This window comes from Phyllobates terribilis, unplaced genomic scaffold (genome assembly GCF_046119375.1).
Source record: "Phyllobates terribilis strain yellow unplaced genomic scaffold, ASM4611937v1 Scaffold_5__5_contigs__length_657084704, whole genome shotgun sequence".
Taxonomy (NCBI): Eukaryota; Metazoa; Chordata; class Amphibia; order Anura; family Dendrobatidae; genus Phyllobates; species Phyllobates terribilis.
The window spans coordinates 73,460,401-73,478,186 of NW_027362765.1; the positions used below are offsets into that span (position 1 = coordinate 73,460,401).

Sequence of the window (17,786 nt, forward strand, 5' to 3'; positions counted from 1 at the left end):
AAAGGTTTTTCCAAAAGTCTAGTATCTACTTTATTACGTAGTAGAAAGCCTGTCACTACCAAAATTTATGCAAAAATTTGGAACAAGTTTTTATCCTTTTCTAAATCTTCAGTGGATAAGGGAGCGCCGATTGGGAAGCTTTTAGAGTTCCTACAAAGGGGCTTCGAGCTGGGGTTAGCAACGAGCACCTTGAAGGTCCAAGTGTCGGCATTAGGTGCTCTCTATAACTGTGTCCTCGCAGAAAACTACTGGATTTCCCACTTTATAAAAGCAGTAGGTAGTTCCAGGCCGGTTACCAAAACTAATGTCGTTCCATGGGACCTAAACCTGGTTCTGAAAGCGTTAGCTGGGTCACCCTTTGAGCCGATAGATTCTGTATCCCTGAGATCTATTACCCTCAAAACAGCGCTTCTTGTAGCCCTAACATCTGCTAGGAGGATTGGTGATATTCAGGCTCTGTCCTCTGGCCCTCCCTTCACTCAGGTCCTGGACGACAGAATAATTCTTAGAGCAGATCCAGCGTACTTGCCTAAGGTAGCTTCCCAGTTTCATAGACTTCAGGAAGTAATATTACCCTCTTTTTGCCCGAACCCTAGTAATCAGAGAGAAGCAGATTTTCATGCTTTAGATGTGAGAAGGTGTGTGGTTAGGTACCTTGCTGTCACTCAGCCCTTTAGGAGAGATAGTTCCTTGTTTATCTCCTATCAGGGGGTTAGGAAGGGGCTTAAGGTCTCTAGATCCACCATAGCTAGATGGATTAGGGAGGCCATTACGCTAGCCTATGTATCCAGCGGAGAGGAAGCACCGCGTGGCCTGAAAGCTCACTCTACCTGGGCGGTGGCAACCTCATGGCAGAGAGGTCTGGCGTCTCGATGGAGGACATATGTAAGGCAGCTACCTGGTCTTCTCCATCTACCTTCTATAAGCACTATAGACTAGATCTGGGTGCTTCGTCTGACCTCACATTTGGGAGAAGGGTGCTCCAAGCGGTCGTCCCTCCCTAGAATCTTCATCTCTGCAATTCTCTCGTGGTTCTGTCATGGTCGACCGATAAAGAGATTAGTTACTTACCGGTAACGGTATTTCTCGGACACCATGACAGCAGCCTTATATTCCCTCCCTTCACCCCTTTTTGGGAGCACTTCTTATCTGTTTTCATTCTTTATTCTCACACATTGGTGTTGTAAGAAAATGTATATACTGTTTGTTTCATGATTATGTTGCTATGTCTACTAACCGGGCGGTCCTCTCAATGCTCTGTAATCCAAACTGAGGCGAGAGGGAGGGCCGCCCCCTTTTAAGCCTGTAGGTTTCCTGTCCTTGGTGGCCGGATTCCCTCTCTCGTGGTGCTGTCATGGTCTCCGAGAAATCCCGTTACCGGTAAGTAACTAATCTCTTTTTATTGCGTTTTATTCCATTTTTTGTTTGGCGGTATGATTATAAAGCATATGTTTTTACTTCATTTTTTATTTTTTACCGTGTTCTCTAAAGGGGTTAACTAGTGGGACAATTTTATAGGTCAGGTTATCCCGGACACAGCGGTACCAAATATGTGTACTTTTATAATAATATTTATTTATCAGTACAGTACATACAGTACTCGTATATTTTTATTTCTTTGGTTTATTTTTTTATTTTCATGGTAAAAAATTTTTTTTTCACTTTGACACTTTTTTTTACTTTTAGACTTTGTCCCACTATGGGACTTTCATTTTTTGCAGGCTGATCGCTTGCACAGCATAGAGATGCAGCAGCATCCCTATACAATGCAGGCTGTCAGCCCTGCAGACACAAGTTAGGTAGAACGTGCACAGAGCATGATACTCCATAACTTCCTGATGCTTAACGACCCGGATGTCTCATGACGACATCGGGTCACCATGGCAACGATCGGGACCCCATGCTCACAGAACGGGGTTGCCGATCCAAGGTAAGAGGGGCGCTTTTACCTCTGCTTGCCCCAGAAATGCTGCGATCGACTTCAATCGCAGCATTCCCAGGGTTAATGTGCCTGGATTAGTGTGGCACTGCTCTTGGCACATAATACCTGGTGTCAGCTGCTAGAATCAGCTGACACCTGACGGCGATCGCGCCCGCACAGCCTTATTGTGTCTGTACATTTTCCTGCATGAGGAAGAGGGAGACTAAAATGTATTGAGAACTACTTTCGTGGCTACATAGTGGATTGGTAGACATAGCGGGAGCATTATACTGCATTGGCCCAATGGTGGCCTCATACTGAATCAAGGAACATACTGGGGGGCATCATACTGTATTGGAGACAATGTGGTAGCCTCATCATGTATTGGGAGAACTGTGGTGGCTTCATAATGCATTGAGGGCACTGTGGGGGCATCAGTGTGTGAAGGGCACTATGAGGGACATCATACTGTGTGGGAGAACTGAGGGGGCATCATTGTGTAGGGGAATGTACAGTGAAGGCATCATACTGTGCATTTCAGGATTAAATTAGGGGTAAAATGTTTTTATGGATTTGGGGGTTATTATACTATATGGGAGGCATCATACTTGGTGGAGAGCCATCTTGGGGGTGTTGTCCTGGGGAATCACTATTTTTATGTGCATGCCACAATACATTTCTCTCTTCCTTGTCTTTAAAAGATGTGAAAAAGTTGTGACTTATACTTTTCAGAACCATGCTAAATCATTGTTTTGTTTAGGGGTGAGTTATATATACTGTAGTTATATAAATGTAAAATACATAATTTGTTCAAATATAGGTGTATTATTTTACTCTTATTAGTTTTCAATAAAAAATGGTCGTTGGTAATTGTATACATTTTCTAATAATAATTAGGTGCACTGAATTGCTTTCCCTTTCTTTTGTAGACGAGTGCCTTTTGTAAGACAGCGGCTTTTTCGTCCGTGAGGTAATTAGGCAGTGACCCAAAAAATTTCAACATAAACGTCTTTATTTTCAAAACTTGCAAAATAAGTCCAGAACTTTTATCCTCCAGTATGCAGCCGGAACGTCCATATCCATCCGTTGCCGTGGGCGACTGCAACGTAGTGGGTGTGTCAATGGCTTTGCTTCCTCTGGCCTGTGTCCAGACCCACACAGACCAGTCCTGCACAGATTCTCCTTCTCTGCTGCTTGCTAACCAAATACTGACACACCCAAAGCTCAACTGAAAGTTTAAATGAGTTTCGTGGACATGGGCCACTCCCAAGACCCGGAGTGGAGGGAGAGATCCACCCCACTTCCATCCTGCAGATCTCTCCAAAAATAAAAGCCCAGGTCAGGTGTTCCTAAATCTGACTTGGTCAAATTGTTTGACCAATCCACACTCTCTGACTGCAATGTTTGACCAAGTCCACAGCTGTGGCTGCAATTAAAATGCTCTACAGAGGGTTTGGTATGCTTCTATGTGCATTCTGGGGGACACATAACGACCCTCGTATATGATTCCTCTCACTGCCTCACATTTTACTATAACTTATATGTTTTTCTAGTGCATATTGTCAATAAAACAATTAAAATAAAATGGCTACTTCCCTGTGCGAGTTCTCTGATGTCTGACCAGAATTGATTTCCGACAAACATTTCCCACAATTTGAACATGAAAATGGCTTTTCCCCTGTGTGAGATCTTTGATATTTAGAATGTTCTGATTTATTCCTAAAACCTTTCCCACATTCTGAATATGAATATGGTTTCTCCTCTGTGTGAGTTTTCTGATGTAGAACAATACTTAATTTTCTAATGAAATTTTTCCCACATTTTGAACCAGAGCTGTGGAGTCGGTAAGCCAAACCTACGACTCCGACTCCTCATACCCGACTCCCAACTCCGCCTCCACAGAATTGCCTCATTACTGAGCACGTGCAGTACATAAAGTGCAGCACAGATTCTTCTCAACTTAATAGCCTAGATCCTTAGATCAGGAATATGACAGACATTTTTAGGACATTTCCTAACTTTCTCAAATTCTTATGAAAACATTTACAGCACATACTGCATTGTACTACTGTACCCAATTTATTATATATTTTAAGAGTCGGTTGATTTTATACCAACTCTATGAGTTAACTTGTGTGTAACAAGATTTGATTTTTGTCTAAAACATTTCCCACAGTCAGAACAGAAAAATGGTTTCTCCCCTGTGTGAATTCTCTGATGTTTAACAAGACTTGCTTTCAGATTAAAACATTTTCCACATTCTGAACACAAAAATGGCTTCTCCCCTGTGTGAATTAACTGATGTGTAACAAGATTTGCTTTCTGGTGAAAACATTTCCCACATTCTGAGCATGAAAATGGCTTCTCTCCTGTGTGACTTCTCTGATGTTTTACAAGTATGGATTTCTCACTATAATTTTTCCCACATTCTGAGCATGAAAATGGCTTCTCGCCTGTGTGAACTCTCAGATGTGTAACAAGATTTGTTTTCCATTTAAAACATTTCCCACATTCTGAGCATGGAAATGACTTCGCCCCTGTGTGACTTCTCTGATGTTTATCAAAATTTGATTTGTTTTTAAAACATTTCCCACATTCTGCACATGAAAATGACGTCTCCCTTGAATGAATTCTCTGATGTCTACCAAGATCTGATGTGTATGTAAAACATTTTCCACATTCGGAGCATGAAAATGGCTTCTCTCCTGTGTGAATTCTCTGATGTATTTCAAGTTTGGCTTTCACACTATAACATTTCCCACATTCTGAACAAGAAAATGGCTTATGTCCTGTGTGAATTCTCAGATGTGTCACAAGATTTGTTTTCCGGTTAAAACATTTCCCACATTCTGAGCATGAAAATGGTTTTTCCCCAGTGTGACTTCTCTGATGTATTACAAGTTGTGCTTTCAATCTAAAACATTTCCCACATTCTGAACATGAATACGGCTTCTCCCCTGTGTGAATTCTCTGATGTGTAACAAGTCTTGATTTATGACTGTAATACTTTCCACATTCTGGACATGAAAATGATTTCTCCCCTATGTAAGTTATTTCATTTTCAACAGCACTTCTCTGACTTTCGTTTTGCATATTCGTCTTTGATGAAGCAGAAGAGAGGACCTTTTCAAAAGGATCAGATGACAGATTTTTTCTTAGATGACCTTGCGGTGTATCTGTGAAAATTACATGTTCTTCATATGTATCAGATGTTCTACTACGATTATCAGCTGCAAAATCTGAGAATATCAGATGTCCCTCGGAGCTCCTGGTACAGTCATCTGCCAGAAAAAAAATGATTTTATTATTTTTATATAACACTGCATTTAAATTATATTAATATTTATTTTGTTATATACTTTAGAACATTTCCATGCAAACTATAATAAAATTCAATTATCGACAGAGTAAGACAGTAGACTACAAAACTGAGGCTGATAGTTTATGGTGTTAGGCCATCAGGTTGTGCTCTTTCAAATTTCCATTTTTCTATTGTAGCCATCTTTTCTGTAGGTTCCTGTTTCACTGTGTCTGTCTCCAATCATTTCCAGTTACATTTTCAGAAGAGATTCATAAAGAGGCCTGTAATCAGTTTTATTAGGTAAATCCATCTCTCTCTGACAGGTTCAAGCACTCTACCATGGAGGAAGGCACATGGGAGGAACACAGACTGGTCATGTACACATTATTATGTCTGTCAGAGGCTGCAGGCTCAAAAAGGCACCTTGAACGGAGTTGTCGCAAACCACTACGTCTGACTCATTCCCGAGGAACTCCGGCCTGCTCCCTTTAACCCCTGTACAGGGAACTGGTCTTATAATTGGGTCAATAGGATTGCTTCCTGGGAAGAGCTGCTATACAGAGAAGCAAACCAGAGGCAAGAGAATGGTCAGGTGGCCAGGTCAGAACAAGAAGGTTGGTGTAGAGACAAAATCGTAAAGAAAAATAGTAAAAACAGAGCTGAGGTAAAAAAAAATCTGAAATATCTATGTTTCACAGAAGCAAGTCAGATTATAACTGGCAGTGGACAGAAGGATTTATGGAGCTTAAAGGGGCTGTCGAGTCAAAAGTCATAAGTCTGCAGTCATTCTGTGTGACTGCAGACTTATGAATCCCCCCCAGCGCACGCACGGTATGAGACCCGGTTACAGAGGGTATGCATGTGTTATACATACCTGCCGCCAGTGGGTGTGGCCTCGCTCTCCATACACTTGTATTTAATGAGGCCGCGCCTTCTAGCCAGACACGCCCACTGGCCGTCCACGTCACTAGGCAGGACGTGGCCTCGGTCCATACAAGTGAATGGAGAGAGGCGACGCTGAATGGCCGGGGGTATGTATAACACATACATATCCTCTGGTCCTGGGACCCATACTGGCGATCAGTGCGTGCGCTGGGGGGGATTTATAAGTCTGCAGTCACGCAGACTGCGCTCTCTATAAAACAAAAGTGTTTTTATTATACTCACTTACAGGGCGGTTCGGATTGAAGGGCATCTCTGGTCTTGGTCCGGCGGCTCCTTTCTTCTTCATGACGCATCACCACACAGTGTCCTAGGCGTTCCCGAGCAGGCATACTTCTCTCTGCCCTGCCGAGGGCAGAGCAAAGTATTGTAGTGCACATGCACCAGCGCTCTTTCACCTTTACTGGCAGATGCACATTACAGCACCTGCTTTTCACTGACTATCCGTAAATTTACGGGCGGTTGGCAAGACAGTCTATATCTCCCAGTCTGGATGGAGCTACAAATCCCAGAGGACACAAAGGTAGAACTGTTTCCCCGCAACTAGAGCATGGCGCTATCTGGCGACAGAAGCAAAGGCAGAAAGGGCAGGCACTGATACAGATGTCACTGTACGGTCTCATCTGACGAGGGTCCCGGCTTATCTGGAAAAGATTGGTGGAATCTTGAGCAGGTTGTCACCATTAAAGTTAGTAGCCGACACCAGGGCTGGATTGGGACTGAAAATCAGCCCTGGTACACAAACCAAAGCAGCCCACATGCAAATCACTGTTTTTTAAATGGGAGTGTATCTTTTCTATGCAGCCTTTTCTGTACAGTTTGTGGGTGAGGACACTAAGGGACTTTAATTGGGGAAAATGACAATACTTGTCCCTCTCCCGGTGTTTAAAAGTTGGGAGATACGCCATTCAGTCCTCCAAGAGCAATCCGATTTCCCGGACACAGACAATGGAGAAGATGCAAGAGAATCGGATCACAGGAAAATTATACTTTGAACAAACTCGCATCAGAATTTGAGCAGTGTTTTATTGCCATAATCGATCCGAGTTGGAAGGGACCTCAAGAGTCGTCGTGTCCAACCCTGTGTTACAGGATTTATTAAACCATCTCAGACAGATATCTGATGAGCTGATGTGCATTGCCAAAAACTTCCATTTTTGTCTCATCTGTCCATAGGACATTCTCCCAGAAGCTCTGTGGCTGGTCAACATGTAGTTTGGCAAATTCCAGTCTGGCTTTTTTATGATTTTTTTCAACAATGGTGTTCTCCTTGAAGTCCACTTTGGATCAAACAACGATGGATGGTGCGATCTGACACTGATGTTCCTTGAGCTTGAAGTTCACCTTTAATCTCTTTAGAAGTTTTCCTGGGCTCTTTTGTTACCATTCGTATTATCCGTCTCTTTGATTTGTCATCAATTTTCCTCCTGCGACCACGTTCAGGGAGATTGGCTACAGTGCCATGGATCTTAAATTTCTGAATAATATGTGCAACTGTAGTCACAGGAACATCAAGCTGCTTGGAGATCATCTTAGAACTTTTACCTTTAAAATGCTTGTCTATAATTTTCTTTCTAATCTCCTGAGACAACTCTTTCCTTTGCTTCCTCTAGTCCATGTGGAGTGTGGTACACACCATGTCACCAAACAGAACAATGAGTATCTGTAGCCCTATATACAGGCCCACTGACGGTTTACAAGATTTTAGACACCTGTGATGCTAATTAGTGGACACAACTTGATTTAACATGTCCCCTTTGCCACATTATTTTCAGGGGTACCATCATTTTTGTCCAGGCCTATTTCATGAATTACATTTTTTTTTTTTAATTCTGTGGAAGCAGGGTTGAAAAGCAATGACTGACTTTCATTTGTTCATTTTCATAGATTTTTAATTTATTATTACTTTTGTCAGATTCAAGTTATTTCTGTTTTTCTTTCATTAAACAAGGGGTACTAACAATTTTGACCACGTGTGTACTTGTGGTCACATGACCTCTATGTCACGCCGCCGGTATCGGAGAATCCCCACAGCGCATGATGTGAGGATTCATAAGTGTGCAGTCACATAGATTAACTGCCGACTGTCATGATAAACGTAGCGCCAGCGTCCCTGCATGCTTCCCATCCTCCTCTCCCACGGAAGGGACGCCGACTTACTCACTGCACCTGCCCTCAGTGTGGACGTCCTCTTCCTGGTCAAGCTTCCCAGGGTCTGCACATGCCTGGCAGATCACCGGACACTGCGCATAGGGCTTGCACGCACCCTGTCTCTAGGACGGCGCGAGCTGTGTCTTTAAAAGTGTCCTCAGCCAATGGCTGAGAGACACTTATTATTTAAGGCACCTCCACCTGTTGAGAGGTGCCTGAGCAATGTGTTCACTCTTCTTGTTGCATGCTTGCTATTTCCCCTGTTCAAGTTTATCTTCCAGTACCTGCCTGTGCCAGTGCCTACCTGTATATCAGCCATTCCAGTCTGTACCAATTGTGCCCACCTATATACCAGCCGTACCTGCCAGCACCTGTCGTGCCCACCTGTATACTACCCGTACCTGCTTGCACCCACCAATGCCTGCCTGTATACTAGCTGTTCCTGCCTGCACCTGCTGTGCCCAACTGTATATCAGTCATACCTGCCGTGCCCACCTGTGCACCAGCCGTACCTGCCTGCATATCAGACATTCCAGTCTCCACCAATCGTACCCACCTGTATTCCAGCCATACCTGACTGCACCTGCCAGTATACAAGCCATTCCCGCCAGCACCTGCCATTTCTGTATCCCTGCAATGCCTGCCTGTAACTGCCGAACTTTCCCTTTCTTAGCTGTTCCAACTCTTTTCCCCTTGGGGCTCAGTAGCCGTACGTCCCAGGTACATCCCGGAGTAGCACCTGGTGTCCATCTGGAGTAAGTCTAATCCTACCATCAGGGGCTCTAGCAAAGAGTCAGGTGGTCACTTGGTTACACCCCTCCAGGTTCTTCTAGGACAACGGCACAGTGGTTCCACCACCACCCCCATTACAATAAACCTGAACAACTCTTTTAAGAATGCTTGTACGGTTGGCAAGGCACTCCTTCAGCATTTTCCAAAACTTTTCCCTCCTTGTCAGAATACCTTGCGCATCAGGGCCTGGGTGCTGGGAGGGTCTGAGAAAGCTGTCCCAGACCTTTGACAGTGTTCCCCTGCCTCTACTGCATCTGATTTGTGTCTCTCTCGCCTGTACTCCTTGGTTGTCCAAGGAACGGTGACCTCTGACCGCAGCTTTGTCAGCTGGGCATTTTTTAATAATTCTTCAATAATGGCCTTTTGGTACTGCAACATTTTATTAGAACTCTCCGCCAGCGGAAAGAGATAGAAAGTTCTCCTTGTAGCGTGGGTCTAGGAGTGTGACCAACCAGTGATTAGTGTTGGCCAAAATGCGTACAACGCAAGGGTCACGGGAAAGGCAGCGGAACATAAAGTCAGGCAGACTGCTAACAGCCAAGACTTCCCTGCTCCTCTCCTCATCCTCCTCCTGGTCCTCTTCCTCGCTCTCCCTCTCCTCAGGCCATCCACGCTGAACAGACGGTATGAAAGTTGTGTGGGTAGTACCGTCTATAGCGCAGGAAAACAGGTACTGTTCCTCCTCCCGCCCGACCATTTAAAAATTACTCGCTAAGCACAGAGCATCTCGAGCACTGAGATTATTGAGAAAGTACCGAATAGTGGCAAGCATACTTGCTCATCACTAGTGACAACTCTTTTCTGCTTTTCTCTTGTACTCCTGCATCGGAACATCTCTTCTCTTACATTTGTCCAGCAGTAATCTGCAAGCATTGATGGATTTAATTTTCCTTGATATCTTTTCTCCATAGCCGTAATATCTTGGTGAAATCTCTCATGGTGCTCATCGCTCACTGCTCTGCAGTTTGGTGGAAAATGGTCTAGTTGCGAATGTAAGAAATGAATCTTTCTAGAAATGTTACAGCCAAGATCCTTACATGTTTTCTTGAGTCATCTGCTCTTGAGTTTCCCAAAAAAAGTTACCACTAATGCGAATGCTACCAATGCAGCCTTTTCCTCGCCCTGCAACAAACTGAGAAACTCGTCATCTTGAAGAAGCTTACGAATCCAATAAAGATTTCTTCCTTTATGTTTGCTTCACTCAACCTTGGAAATTTATCAATAAGATACTTGAATGCTTTTGCAATTTTATCCATTGCCTTTACAAAGTTCTTCATTAGGCCAAACTTGATATGCAATGGTGAGAACAAAATGTTATGTGGATCAACAAGTGCTGGATGCAGGACATTTTTACTCCCTGGCTGAAGTGAATGTCGGAGAGTTCAGTCTCTTTTATTGTAGTGATATTCTCTTGTACGACTATCCCACTCACACAGAAAGCAGCAGTAGTTTATGTATCCACCCTGGAGACCAAGTAAGAGGGCAACCACCTTTAAGTCACCACAGAGGGGCCACAAATGTTGGTCATAGTTCAACAGCTGTTTCATGTTGTCATAGGTTTCTTTCATGTGGACTGCATAACCAACTGGAATTGAACGTTGCTCATTGCCATTATGCAGCAAGACTGTTTAAGGCTTGTTTTGGATTAATAGATGAAAAGCTTCCTTTCCGCTGATTTATGACTTATCTTCAGAGCTTCTATTTAACCGTTGATGTTGTTGCATATCACAAGATCGCCCTTCATGAAGAAGTATTGGACAAGATCTTTATCATGGTTGTGGAACAAAAACATCGCAAATATCGCTGCTCCCATTTACCTCCAAACTCCTTGAGCAACATGTTCACGCCGAACTTTCCTCCCACTTCTCATCTAACTCTCTCTTTGACAACCAACAATCTGGCTTCCGCCCCCACCATTCCACCAAAACTGCCCTTACCAAAATCACCATTGACTTACTTACAGCCAAAGCTAACATACAATTCTCTGTACTCCTTCTTGACCTGTCCTCTGCTTTCAATACAGTTAACCACTGCCTCCTACTACAGCTCCTCTCTTCCTTTGCCATCAAAGACCTTGCCATATCTTGGATCACCTCATACCTTTCTAACCGCACATTTAGCGTCTCCCACTCCCACACTACCTCCCCACCCCATCCCCTCTCTGTTGGAGTCCCTCAAAGCTCTGTCCTAGGACCCATACTCTACTCAATCTATACCCTTGGGCCTGGGACAGCTCATAAAATCCCATGGCTTCCAGTACCATCTGTACGCTGATGACATCCAGATCTACCTCTCTGGCCCAGATGTCACCTCTCTGCTGTCCAGAATCCCAGCATGTCTAGCAGCCATATCCTCCTTCTCCTCCCGCTTCCTCAAGCTCAATGTGGACAAAACTGAACTCATCATCTTTCCCACCTGATCTTTCTATCATAATAAATGACATCACTCTTTCCCCTGTACCGACAATCTGCTGCCTCTGAGTAACCCTTGACTCTGCCCTGTCCTTCAAACCCCACACCCAAGTTCTCGCCACCTCCTGTCGCCTCCAGCTCAAAAATATTTCCAGAATCCATCCTTTCCTCAACCCTCAATCTACTAAACTGCTTGTGCATGCCCTCATCATCTCCCACCTCAACTACAGCAACATCCTCCTCTGTGGCCTACCTGCTAACCATCTCACACTCCTCCAGTCCATCCTTAACTCTGCTGCGCGACTGGTCCATCTCTTGCCTCACTACTCCTCTGCTTCCCCCCCTTTGCAAATCCCTTCACTGGCTCCCAATTGCCCAGCGTATCCAGTTCAAACTACTAACACTGACCTACAAAGCCATCCATAACCTCTCTCCTCCGTACATCTCTGAACTAATCTCCCAATATATTCCCTCACATAATCTCCGGTCCTCCCAAGACCTTCTCTCCTCCACACTTATTCGTTCCTCACGCAATCGTCTCCAAAATTTCTCCTGAATATCCCCCGTCCTATGGAATTCTGTGCCTCAACATGTCCGATTATCCACCACACTTGGATCCTTCAGATTGAACCTGAAAACCCATGTCTTCAAACAAGCTTACAGCCTACCATGACCTTGCTTGCTGCCACCTCAACAACACCAGAGCTACCACAACCCCACAACCAACTGTCTCCTTCCCCATTCCTGTAGAATGTAAGCCTGCAGGTGCAGGGTCCTCTTCCATCCGTACCAGTCTATCATTGTTAGTTTGTTTACTGCAAGTGATATCTGTATTTGGTATGTAACCCCTTCTTATGTACAACACCATGGAATCAATGGCGCTATATAAATAAATAATGATAAAAAAAAATCCGAACATCGCTCGCTAGGAGATTCCACTGCTATAGCCTGGAACCTAAGAGCTCAGCCTCACTCTTAGGCAGATCCAAATCTCTATCAAGATCGTTCAGTTCACTTTGTGTTATAAGGTCTGATTCAGCTGAGATTGCGCACAGAAAGTCTGGCATTGCAATGCAATGACTAAGGACAGCAGTCTGAAACGTGTTTGCTTGAAATCCAGTTGGTTATGGACTTGCGACTTTTTCAATATTTTCTACAATAATACATCTTTATTGGTAAGATATTCAGGCTACGTGTTTTGATAATGAACTGGTATTTTGCTAAATGAAAATGCTAATTCGGTATCGTAATATGTAGACTGAATGTCTTATTCCTTAATGACTGCATCTTTTATTCTTTGGACGATCATTATCCACAGAGCCCATGTCCTCTATTTTCTTCCATATTGTTCTGTATCAGAGGTTCCCAACACTAACAATCTTCAAAAATATATTAAAAGGAATTTACTGAGCACAGTGTCCTGTGATGGACAGGACTTTGAATACAGAAGTATCTCCTCTGTTTAATGCCAATGTTGGTGTTCCTGCATGGTCCCTCTCCTTTCTCCCAGCATGAATGCCGACATACATGGATGCCAGCGGTGTCTCCCTGTCTTGCCACGGCTTCCTGCTTCCAGAATCTGCGCACAGCGCACAGGTTTCTCGGCAGCGCACTTAGTGCTCGCACTCCCTACTTCTTAAAGGGTCAGTGCGGCGCTCTGGATTAGTCCTCAGCCAATAGATGGGAGGCATCTAGTACTTAAGGCATCCTCCCCTGTACGATGGTGCCTGTACAACGTCCTCTTTAGTTTAAATTAGTTTGTTGTCAGGTCTCTGAACCGCTCCTAGTCAGAACTTATCCCTGAACCTGTCTCAGTCTGAACCTGAACTTATTGTTAAATCCGTCCTGTTACCTCTGCAGTGGTACCTGAACCTGACACCAATCCGGCAGCATCTGAACTTGAAACTGCTCCATCGGGAACTGAACTTGTAACCACTCCGGTGATACATAGGCCTTAAATCGCTCCAGTGTTACCTCCAGAGCCATTTCAGGTTCAGGCACCTAAACCTGCAACCACTCCCTCATTACCTGAAACAGCAACACTGTCCACCCTGTCTTGGACTCCTGACCCTTGGGGTCCGCTGACACAGTACAGAGGATTGTCCTTGGTGTGATACCTGGAGGCTACCTGCAGCTCAAGCCTAACTCCTCCATCAAGAGCTCTAGCGAAAATCAGGTAGCCACGCTTCTCAAGGGTATGCCCGGCCTGTAGAGCAGTGGGTGCATAATCTGCAAGTGTGACACTCTGTAGCAATTGAGAAGCGATTATGGCAAAAAATAGTGTCAAAATGTGTTATTTATTTTTAAACACTAAATCTTTGAGTGTAAAAGCCACATGTAAGGCTCTGTATAACAAACCTTACAACATTCAATACATAAAGAAATTCTATAAGTCAATGACTGAGTAGAATCTGTGACTTCTCTGCATTTAGTGGTCTCTACTCACCTGTGCAGTTACCTGTAGGAATCTCCTCTTTACACCGCTCATCACCTCTCACATATGTCTCTGTAGTATTAATATGGGGCAGATCTTTACCCTGAAACAAAGACTGTAAAAGTCACAGACAGATGGAGAAGTCGCATGAAATGACTTAGAAGAACATAAAAGATCATAAATTAACATGAAAACCAAAACTGACAAGACAGCAGTCTACTGTATAAATCCTGTATACTGTATAAAACAAAAGTAGAGCTTTTTGGGAAAAAGCATCAACATAGAGTGTACAGGAAAAAAAAAAAAAAAAGAGGCATTCAAAGAAAAGAACACGGTCCCTACAGTTAAACATGGCGGAGGTTCCCTGATGTTTTGGGGTTGCTTTGCTGCCTCTGGCACTGGACTGCTTGACCGTGTGCATGGCATTATGAAGTCTGAAGACTACCAACAAATTTTGCAGCATAATGTAGGGCCCAGTGTGAGAAAGCTGGGTCTCCCTCAGAGGTCATGGGTCTTCCAGCAGGACAATGACCCAAAACACACTTCCAAAAGCACTATAAAATGGTTAAAGCACTGGAGACTTCTCTGGTGGCCAGCAATGAGTCCAGACCTGAATCCCATAGAACACCTGTGGAGAGATCTCAAAATGGCAGTTTGGAGAAGGCACCCTTCAAATATCAGGGACCTGGAGCAGTTTGCCGAAGAAGAATGGTCTACAATTCCAGCAGAGCATTGTAAGAAACTCATTGATGGTTACCGGAAGCGGTTGTTCGCAGTTATTTTGGCTAAAGGTTGTGCAACCAAGTATTAGGCTGAGGGTGCCAATACTTTTTTCTGGCCCATTTTTGGAGTTTTGTGTGAAATGATTAATGATTTGATTTTTGCTTCATTCTCTTTTGTGTTTTTTCCTTGCAAGCAAATTAAATGAAGATAATAAGACCAAAGAATTTGTGATTGCAATCATTTTCAGGAACAAACTGAGTATTATCTGACAGAATTGCAGGGGTGCCAATACTTTTGGCCACCACTGTAGTTCCTTTCTCCATTAAAAATTTGAGGTCTGCTTTGTTGCATCCGGAGGTGGTCAGTGCTAAGTTGGCAAAGGAAGTTGAGTTAGGTTGTATGGCTGGGCCGGTTGAAGGGGTGATCATTTCTCCTTTAGGAGTAGTACCTAAGAAGAATAAATTTCGCTTGATACAGCATTTGCCGTATCCGAAAGGTTTTTCGGTCAATGATGGGATTGTGCCCGAATTATGTTCTGTGGAATATACCTCATTTGATACGGCCGTATCATGGGTGCGGAGGTACGGGCCTGGGGCATTGTTAGCCAAAACAGACATCGAATCAGCTTTTAGGTTACTCCCGGTTCACCCGGCTAGTATTCCGTTGTTGGGTTGTTTTTGGAACAAAGGTTATTATCTGGATAGGTGTTTGCCTATGGGTTGTTCGATTTCATGTTCATTGTTTGAAACTTTTAGGCTGTGTGCCCACGTAGCGTTTTTCAAGCGTATATGCTGCGGAATTTCCGCAGCGTAAACGCTTGAAAAACGCATGTATATCCGCACCCCATGGTCCCCAATGGCATTCCGCAATGTCAATGCCCATGCTGCGGATTTTTCCGCAGCGTATATGCTGCGGTCAAAAATCCGCAGCATGTTCATTAATTTTGCGGAAGCGCTGCGGAATCAATGTGCGGATGGTACCCAAGTCTGGATGAGAGGAGACTCTCATCCAGACCTGGGTACCAAAGAACCTGTAAAAAAAAAGAATAAAATAAAGTTTATACTTATCTTCTGATGTTTTCCCTCCGTCGCGCTGTTGTCTGAAGGACCTGCCACGTCATTGAGTCATGTGACCCACCACATGACACAATGACGTTACCGCAGGTCCTGCACACAACAGCGTGAGCCGCTCAAGCCTCCGGACGGGGCAGAGAATGCATCAGAAGGTGAGTATAAAGTTTATTTTTTTATTTTTTACCATTCTGAACAAGTTGTCAAGCACTTTTCCAAGTGATGCTTGGAGAAGTGCTTGATAACCCGCATGCGGAAATGCATGCAAAGACGCCTCACAAACGCTTCTACCTGGCGGGAAAACCGCATGTAATATCCGCATGCGATTTTCCCGCCAGGGAGAAGCGTAAAAAATATGCTTCAGGTCCGCAACGTGGGCACATAGCCTAAGTACGTTTTTGGAATGGGTGGCCAGGGAGGTTGCAGGTGTGCAGTCCGTTATTCATTACCTGGATGAATTTTTGTTCATATGTCCTCCAGACTCGTTGGTTTCTCATAATTTGTTAGCAGCCATGGTGTGGGTGGCAGAACGTTTTGGTGTTCCATTGGCAAAAGAAAAAATGGAAGGTCCTCGTACTGTGTTGAGTTTTGGGAATACTGATTGATGCGGACAGAATGGAGTGTTGATTGCCCGAGGATAAATTGTCATTGCTCCGGCAGGAGGTTGAGCGAATCGGTAAATTGCGCAAGGTGACCTTGAAGGAGATGCAGTCGCTGTTAGGGAGATTGAACTTTGCTTGTAGGATCATGCCTATGGGCAGAATATTTTGTCGCAGGTTGTCAAGGGCAACAGCAGGTGTGCGGGCATCGCATCATTTTATTCGTTTGAATAGAGAGCACAGAAAAGATTTGTTGGTGTGGAAGCGTTTTTTGGTCAATTACAATGGCAGGTCGTTGATTCAGCAGGAGTTTTTGAACAGCTTTGATTGAGGAGATTTACACGGACGCTGCTGGCGGTTTGGGCTATGGGGCTTTTTGTATGGGAAAGTGGAGCGTTGGAAAATGGCCTGATTCGTGGAAGGAGAAGGGTCTTACAAAGAATCTTGCTCTTCTGGAATTATTCCCAATTGTAGTTGCGGTTTCGATTTGGGGTGAGTTTTTCTTGAATCGGAGAGTCAGGTTTCACTGTGATAATATGGGTGTGGGGCGGTGATTAACAGCTTATCGGCTTCGTCTCCTCCGGTTATTAAGCTGGTCAGGGAACTGGTACTCCGGTGTTTGGAGTTAAATGTGTGGATTTCGGCGTGCATGTGCCAGGTGTGCAAAATTCCATAGAGGATGCTTTGTCTCGTTTCCAGTGGGAGCGTTTTCGGGCTCTGGCACCAGAGGCAGAAGTCGCAGGAGTGGAATGCCCTTCGCAGTTGTGGCAGCTGGTTACGGACGAGCTGGAAGATTGATCCAGGATTCAGTTTCGAGTTCAACCTGGTCTTCTTACGAGGCATCGTGGCGAGTATGGCAAAGCTGGGTGTCCCATTGGGGGGCGGTAGAGAGTGACGAGGATAGAACACGGGCGGTTTTGTTTTTAGTTGGTAAGGCTGCTGAGTTAGGGTGGTCGGCATCTAGAATCAGTAAATTTATTGCCGGGCTTGCATTCGGTTTCAAATTGCAGGGAGTCTGTGACGTTACAAAATCCTTTTTAGTTAAGCAGGCACTTAGAGGTTTTCGAAAAGGTAGTAGGAGCTTGGATAAGCGTAGGCCAGTCTCGTTTAGTATGTTGGAAAGGTTAGGTGTTGTTTTGGAAAGGATTTGTAGTTCTACTTTCGAGGTGGCACTATTTAGGTTAGCTTTTTCCTTAGCTTTTTTCGGGGCAATGAGAGTAGGTGAATTGGTCGCCCCCAGAAGGAACAGGGCGGGAGGTTTGGTAGCTGAAGACATGAGCTGCTGGACTGGGGGTATCGATTTTTGGATTAGACGTGGAAAGAACGATCAGTTGGGCAGAGGTAAGCGTGTTGTGTTAGGTAGAGTGGACGGGGCGGTGATGTGTCCAAAAAGGTGCTTCGAGGGATATTGGCAAGTGTGGTCAGGGAGAGCCGGCCCACTC

The 17,786-nt window shown here is 44.4% G+C and overlaps 1 protein-coding gene across 1 annotated transcript in view; it reads right to left on the reverse strand.

Moving 5' to 3' along the window:
* Positions 1 to 2,942: 2,942 nt before the first annotated feature.
* The window catches only part of LOC141272078 (uncharacterized), an 80,112-nt gene continuing 65,268 nt past the window's right edge, over positions 2,943 to 17,786 (reverse strand). The window contains exon 8 of the mRNA XM_073682389.1: positions 2,943 to 4,968. Within this exon, the coding sequence (XP_073538490.1) occupies positions 4,013 to 4,968 (956 nt within the window). The 3' untranslated portion in view covers positions 2,943 to 4,012. The remainder of the gene's footprint in view (positions 4,969 to 17,786) is intronic.